The sequence below is a fragment of the Pseudorca crassidens genome, chromosome 5 (assembly GCF_039906515.1).
Source record: "Pseudorca crassidens isolate mPseCra1 chromosome 5, mPseCra1.hap1, whole genome shotgun sequence".
NCBI lineage: Eukaryota > Metazoa > Chordata > Mammalia > Artiodactyla > Delphinidae > Pseudorca > Pseudorca crassidens.
Window position 1 is genome coordinate 11312637 of NC_090300.1, and position 8320 is coordinate 11320956.

General features: G+C 38.8%; 1 protein-coding gene across 1 annotated transcript; it reads left to right on the forward strand.

Annotated features, from left to right (window-relative positions):
* The first annotated feature begins 1814 nt into the window (after positions 1-1814).
* On the forward strand, positions 1815-2272 carry LOC137224358 (signal transducer CD24-like). The gene has a single exon (XM_067737193.1). The coding sequence runs from the start codon at positions 1848-1850 to the stop codon at positions 2082-2084; it is 237 nt and encodes a 78-aa protein (XP_067593294.1). The 5' UTR covers positions 1815-1847; the 3' UTR covers positions 2085-2272.
* The last annotated feature ends 6048 nt before the right edge of the window (positions 2273-8320 follow it).

Genomic DNA, 8320 nt, shown 5'->3' on the forward strand with positions numbered 1-8320 from the left:
CATCACTTCTATAAAACTTGTTGCTTATTATTCCATGTTATTTATTGACACTGCATGGATTAATGGTGGGTTATTTCTCTTTTATTGACTAGAAAGCTCCTGGAGGAAGAGAAGCCCTGTCACATAGCACCTGGAATAGCCCCCAATCTTATTTAGTGCTTCATAAATATTTGAATATCAGTCTTCCCAAAATGGGTAGGTTAGTGATTTCAAGTAGCTGTCATTTGTTTGCTTTTAGTGACATGTTTATTGAAGTATGATGTGCATACAGAAAAGTGCACAAATCATAAGTATATAGCTTGATGTAGTCTCACAATTTGGAAAATACCCATGTAAGCCACCTAGATCAAAAAACAACTTAGCAATACCCCCTGAAGCCCTTTTGTGCCTTTTGTAATCACTACTCCTTCTAGAAGTAACCATTATAAGATGCTAATCACTACTCCTTCTAGAAGCAACCATTATAAGATGTTTTAAATAATGTCTGACAAAGGTATCGTATCTTTTAATATGTGCTCTCTAACGCTATAAAATCCCTACGTCAGTGTGCTCAAAAGACCCCCATGATGTAAGCTTTTGACACTTTGCTTCACAAGCATCTAAGGCTGTGCTACAGGGCAGAATCTAGCAAGGAGTAAAAACCTGATGAGGTGTTCAGCCAAGAATGCTCTCGTGAAAGGATATTAAAGATGTATGGATCACCTAGTTCCTGGAATGGGCTTGCACACAGACTAAGTCATTTTCTGGCCTCTTATTGGGGCTAGTGGTGGCTCAATGGAAAGCAAAGCATTCTGCTATGTTTTATCTGATTGGATTAATTTTTTTAATTTTGTTTTTTGTATCTTCCTATGATATCTGATTTTCTGTGTTTTAGCAAATACTTTTTTCTATAATCTCCTTTTAAAAATGTTGTAGTATCAGAAAAACTGCTTATGGTATCTCTAGTGTTTTCTGTACAAATATAGCACCTAGATATCCTACATTTAGCTTTTATCTCTTCAAGTCACCCAGGCAGCACACTTTCTCAGTAGCTGTCCATGGAAATCTTGATTCATGTTCCTATATACGCATGTTTCTCTTGTCATTAAGGTTGGGATTAGAGAATTCTGCTTCATTTATAGTTCTAATGCAACCAAAAAGGCCAAATACTATCTGATTTCATTTTGTTTTGCCTTCAAGCTAGTATGACTTTCAGGTCTGTCTTAATGTTTGTCTGTTATATGGCTTTGAATTTTTTTCTGAACTTTGAATTTTAAAAAATTAGTTTTATGTTTGTGTAGCTCATGAAATTCACTAGTGAGGACTCCAAATGATGGAACTATGAACCTTAGAAAATGTGGTCCAGATTCTGATGACTTCAGAGAGAGTTCCACACATTGCCCCATTCTCGTTTTGAGAACATGGAAAACTAAAGCCATTGGATATGCTCTGTTGGCTCATCTTGCAAAGCTGTTTCTGTACAGTGGGCTTTATGCTCTGTTCTTATAAAACATCTTGAATGGAATTCTTTAATTTTGGTATTGTCCCCAGACATGTTCCAGGTTTCCATAATGAGTCTTTCATTGTAACCACTTCTCATTTTCCATTGATCCTACAGTTTTTATTGTGATTTAAAATGCCAGAGGGCCAGAAGACAAAGCAGAGTGAGGGCAAATAGAGCATCTTGTTAATATTGCTGCTGTGCCACACAGACCAGGCTTCAGGTGTAGGCTCTGCCCTTACTAATTCTGTGGCCCTGGAACACTACTTAATACCTCTACTTCGACCTTGCCTGTGTCCGCCGGGAGCCAGCAATCCTTCACGCACCCCGCATCTAGTGAGACGCGCTGTGCACCGATGGAGCGGACATGGGCAGAGCGATGGTGGCCAGGCTCGGACTGGGGCTGCTGCTCCTGGCACTGCTCTTACCTACGCAGGTTTATTCAAATCAAACAACTGTTGTAACACCTTCAAATAAGTCCTCCCAGCATACCTCAGCTGCCCCCAGTCCAGCAAATGCCACCACCAAGGCAAGTGACGGTGCTCTGCAGTCAACAGCCAGTCTCTTGGTGATCTCGGTCTCCCTTCTACATCTCTACTGTTAAGAGACTCAGGCCAAGACACATCTATACTTCCCATCCTCTAAACCCAATTCAGATGGCATCCAGACATCCAGTGTGACAAGGGAAAAACAAAAAACAAAACAGGTCTTCATTGAATGAATCTGCTAGTTCCACACCTTATTTTATGGACAGAAACTGTTGAGGATCCCAAGTTTGATTGGTTTGAAGAGCATGTGAAGGGTTTGACTAGATGAATGCCAATATTAAATCTGCTGGAGTTTCCTGTACAAGATGAAGAGAGACAACATCCAAAATTAGTTAAGAGATGATTTCCTTAAATGTGGCTTAAGAAGTATGGACACATAAAACTCTACCTTGAAAGTGAGAATAGATTTTATCTTACCTAGAGATAAAGAATGGGATGTGGAACAGAGATTGAGTTTTCATTTGTTCATTAAATTTATAAGGCCATAAAACAATGAGGCAAAACAAAGCTTCTGTGATTCTATTTTATATGTACATTAGAAGGAACTTCCAGGTGTTACTGTAAATGCTCAATGTGTTGTTTCAGCAGTACTAATTTAATGCTGATGTACTCTAGAGAAAATTTTATGTTAAGCTATCGCTGTTCTCTTGGGAACTGAACTCTTTCCCTTAGGGTTTGGGTTTGACATTGCATTTGAATTTTTATATAGTCATTGATATGTACCAGGGCAATGATGGATTGGAATCTACCCCAAATCCAAGCATAATGAGTACATTTTGCTTATATACTTATCAACTATTCTTATTCAAAAAGAGCAGTAGATTCATTTAGCTAAACAGATAACAAAGAGTAGAATTACATTGATCTCAACTAATTTCAAAATGCTTTTTATTTCTGCATATGTCGAATACTTTTTACAGTTTAAAAAATGATCTGTTTTGAAGGTAAGATTGACAAATCTTGAAATTAAAAAGGCAGATATGTGAAGGAGCTAAACTATAAATCAAATATATTTGGTAAGGGAAGACTGGAAGCTTGCTTACATTAAATTCAGAAAAACTTTTATACTCTTTTCTGTAAATACTTCTTTTTAAACTGAATCAGAATAGCCACATTTGGAACACTTTATGTTATCATTCAGTATTTTTAGATAGTTAGAACCTGGTCCAAAGCCTAAAGTGGGCTTGATTTTGGAAAGTAAATCTTTTCACAACTGCCTTGATGCACAGAAACCTTTTTAAAAATAGACACTCCCTAAAGTCTTTTGTTAGCATGGTCACACACTGATGCTTAGATGTTCTGAAATCTAATATGGCCACAATAGTCTTGATAACCAAAGTCTTTTTTTTTCCATCTTTAGAAATCTACACTGGAACAACCATATCCAGCAGATCTCAAGCTACTGTGTGTGTGAATGAACATTCTCTTTTGTTTCATACCTGGATGCTGTACATCTATTTTGGATTGTATATTGTGTATTTATGTTTTGATTCATAGTAACTTCTCTTGTTATGGAATTGATTTGCATTAAACACAAACTATAAATAAAAAGATGGCTGAAAGAGAAAAAAAAAAAAAGCCTCTACTTCTTAGTATCCGTATCTTCTAAATGGTGATAACAGTAGCTACCAGGATCTTGCTTATACGAATCCAAATTCAAGAGACTGAGGCATCTTGCATCAATTTAGGCTTCCCAAGTCTGCAGTGATGTTTCCAGTCCCAGCTCAACTTCCTCTTTTGTCTTCCTCCCTGAGGGCAGCTGTGATCACCTTCTTCTCTCCCTCAGCCTTGATTAACTTCACTAGAAATGGAATTCAGGTGGCTCCTTGGGTCTGTGAGGATTCGCGGCTCTTGGTTACAAACAGTGGTTTGCTGGTAAATGTTTAATAGTTGACTTTTTGGAGAAAACCTTGATTTGTAGCATTTAAAAAAATTTTGGGTATAAATACTGCCACCATACCCAATCTCCAACTATCCAATTCATGACACTGATGTGGGAGTGGGAAGAAATGTGCACCATAGGTCCTCCCAGACAAGTTGTAGCCAGCTACCCTACACCACTGATCCTAAATCACCTGGGCCTGGACTTGAACTCTGATTCTCTGGTTCTGTAAGCATGATCCACAGTCCTGGTGGAGAGCTCGCTATAGAAGTTCAGTAGGAACCACACACAAGACACCTCCCCTTGGCTGCTTGACCTGAATCTCTATTTGCTACTTTGTAGGGTACATCCTCCAGGGTGGAGAGAAAACTCGCCAATAAACTAGAAGTCCTAGTGGGTAGACCTGAGTCCATAACTAACACTGAAATTTGAATTCTGTGTACAGCCGACCCTTGAACAACACAGGTTTGAACTTGCATGGGTTCACTTACATGAGAGTTTTTTTTAAATAGTAAATGCTACAGTATTATACAATCTGCAGTTGCTTGAATCTGTGGATGCGAAACCGTGTTTCTGGAGGATCCATGTGTACAGAGGGCAGAAGGTTGACTATAAATTATATGTGAATTTTCAACCGCATGGAGGTTCAACACCCCTCACTCCCACGTTGTTGAAGGGTCAACTGTATTGTTATCTAGTCTGTAGCACTTCTCAGCCTTTGAGGATTTACGTTCATGATAGTGGTATTAGTTATCTATTGCTGCATGACAACTTACCCCAAATTTAGCCACTTGAAACAGCATGTATTTAACTCACAGTTTCCATGGGCTGGAAACCAGGTGTAGCTTAGCTGGGTGCCTCCAGCTCAGTGACTCTTTTTAAGCTGCAGTCAAGTGTCAGCCAAGGCTGCAGTCACCTCATGGCTCAATTGAGGGAGACACTGCTTCCAGCTTTTCTCACATGTCTCCTGGCAGGCCTTGGTCTCCCCTGGATGCTGACTGGAGCCGTCAGCTCCTCGCCATGTAGGTCTCAGCAGAGAGCAGTTCACAACGTGGCAACTGGATTCCTTCACAGCAAGTTAGAAAAAGAGAGGCTTCCCAAGACAGAGGCCATAGTCTTTTCATAACCTACCTTCGAAAATGACATCACGTGGCTCTTGTCATATTTTATTCACTAGTGAGTCACTAGGTTCAGTCCACACTCAAGGGGGGAAACTTATATAAAGGCATGAAGGAAGCAGGGATCATGGGGCTGTTATTGGCCCTACCACATCTTTTAACGATGCTTCGAAAACTTTTTCTTCAGTTTCTGAAGAAAGACAGCAGACAGGACCAGCAATTCAAAAGTCTCCTTAACTGCAATATCTGGAGTAAAAGTAAAGTCCAAACTATCAGGTCTCAGTATGCTAGGAAGGGCAAAAGACTGGATCCAGTCTCAGGATATCTGCCTTTGCCCCCTCAATTCTTCTAGGAACAAAAGACTAATTTCTGAAAACCAATTTTCAGGAGGTAACTTCATAAGCAAATTTTTAGACTCCCATAAATTTAGAAAATTCATATAATGCTGCCTACATCTGGTTTTCTACCAAGAACACACAATTTAAAATGGTATTCTTTCCCAAATTGTCTGGGTTTGCAATGATATTCCAAAAACCATCACTGTGTATGTTTGGCGTCTGTTCTTTGGCACTGTTTGACACTATTTTTCTAGGAGTTGAGTTGGTGTGGTTGGTGGGGCTTGGATTTTTGTTAGTGCTTTGTTTCAGCATAGGCCAGCTCTGCACCTACATTCATACAACCTGTCTGGTGGCCCCCAATATACAACCAGTGTAATCCTGGTCACCTGAGGATTCACGTTACATTCAAAGAATTACTGTTCATTACTAGAAACTTTAAAGGATCATGTCTATCATCACTGCAGGTTTTCAAGGGACAGCACAAACACTTTCATCCAATACAGAAAGCTTTCTATAACTATCCTTTTGATCTCTCTGTCCTTGAAGTTTTTTCCTACTATGGCAACTACTAAAAACCTTTCCCCATCTCTGTCATTCATATGATTCCATCACCACTTCCCTGTGTTCCACTGACTTTCTCCTCCCCAGTTGTACACAGTATGCAATACAGGTTCCCAGAACAGCTGTGTGTGACCCTTGAGAAGATAGTTTGTTTCCCTGTTCTGATGGCCTTTCGCATGATAACCAGGCAACAACTCTGCTTTGGAACAGTCATGAATAAAATTATCTCTATACAAAGGGCTGTCATCGAGAAACAGCCCTGGACTTTGTGTGGAGAAAACAAAACCAACCTTATTTGTTTACACCATTGTCTGATGGATATTCTTCTGCTTTTAGCAGAGTACATTCCTAACCAATATAAATATTAATGAACACTAGTTTCATATCTCATAGCTCAAATTTTAGAATTAAAAACTCTTGTTTCCTAAGTCGTGTTGTAGTCGGGTCATCCGACCCTAGATCTTGATTTCTTTCTCCTTTGGTTCCTTTCTCCCAAACTCAATTAAGAAGGAAGTGAAGAGGAACCCTTTTCATGGGCAGTCTTAGGAATAAAGAAAGGCTCTGGAAATGTAGTATTTATTCTAAGAACCAGCCTTAAATTATTCAGTTTAGAAGCTCTGAGTAGTTCTCCCAACTCCCCGCCCCTGTCCACTGAGTCAACAGAGCTCAAAAAGACCCCAACAATTTTCCATGTTCAAATTATATAAAGTTATATTTAATATCAACAGTTTTCCCCTACTACCTACTATTTTGTGTGTGTGTGGTTTTTGAGAAGTTTAAAGATGTTTTGGGCAAAAATACTGCTGTAAATAAAGTTGCAGCTGAGTTCGCTGCAAAAAGAGGAAAGGAGATAAGAATGTACCCTTTGAAATATTTTTTTCCATTCTACAAAAAGCATAGAGAAAAAAGAAGAGAAACCAACATGGAAATTACCTGGATGATTTTTTTCTCCTTTTTTCAGTTTGGGCATTTACAGTAGCTTAGAGACTGGTTCGTAACCAGGAGAACTGGCCCTCAAATTTGAAGGCTATGATTTGTATCCTATACTTAGGAATTATGCTCATTTGTTTTTAACTTAGTATGTTTTGCTTCCTCATTTGTTTTGGGCTTGTTTTCCTGCCTACATAGCAGCAGGTGTTTGGGTGATAATAACATCTAAAATAATTCTAGGAAAAAGTTCAAATTGGCTGGAGAGCAGCAGGAGCTATCACAGTATTTCTTCCCCACCAGTCTCTGGTAATTTAGTTTAACTAATCAGGTGGCAGCACCAAAGCTGTTATATGCCTGTGACATGGTGTTTTTTCGTTCATAATTGTGTTGCTGTTTTAACCATGGTGAGAGGCATATAGAAAATTTTGTAGTTTGGGATGGGTAATGCTGCAGTCTAGAAATGCCCACTACCAAGGATGACCCGACTACAACACGACTTAGGAAACAAGAGTTTTTAATTCTAAAATTTGAGCTATGAGATATGAAACTAGTGTTCATTAATATTTATATTGGTTAGGAATGTACTCTGCTAAAAGCAGAAGAATATCCATCAGACAATGGTGTAAACAAATAAGGTTGGTTTTGTTTCCTTCACACAAAGTCCAGAAATTATTCAGTAGGACTATGATGCCATCAGGGTCTCATGTTTCTTCCATTTTCCCACTCTACAACTTTTATTGTGTGAATACCCTCCTCCTGGTCTCTGAATAGCTCTGCACCTCCAAGGAACAAATCCATATGCTAGCCCGAAAGAAATTCGCAGTACATTCCCAGTTATGTCATTGACCAGAACTGGAAATTCGCAGTACATTCCCAGTTATGTGTCATTGGCCAGAACTGTGTCATAGGATCACCCATAGTTGCAAAAATGGCTGGGAAACCAAGATTTTTAGTTGGACAAATCTGACATACTCCCTAGATCAGGCTTTTGGTTAGTAGGAAAGAAGGGGAGAATGGATATTTAGTAGGTAATTAGAGTGCCTTGCAAAATTGCTCTTCAGAGAATAATCTTTCTCTTCTGTATATTATATGTATATGTAAAATGTGTGTGTGTGTGTGTGTGTGTGTGTGTGTGTATTTCCTGAACATGTTTAAGAGTGTAGGCTTTGGTATCTGACAGAACTGAATTTCAATTTTCTTCTACTACTTACTAGATATGTGACCTCAGCGAAGTGATTTCAGCCTATCCATCTCATATTCCTGAGATTACAGTAGTATCTACTTCATGGAATTTTTGTGGGAATATGAAAGATAATATATGTAAAGCACTTGGCACATTCTTGGAATATAATAAACTTTTAGTAACATTTATTATTGTTTTCATTATTTTACAGTACTATCTTACTGCTATTGTTAACCTCTGCATTTTCTGAACTGATAGGCATTTGAGAAGCTAGGCAGTA

What these genes read in the sequence shown, in the direction of transcription:
- LOC137224358 (XM_067737193.1), top strand. Translation starts at nt 1,848, where the DNA reads ATGGGCAGAGCGATGGTGGCCAGGCTCGGACTGGGGCTGCTGCTCCTG.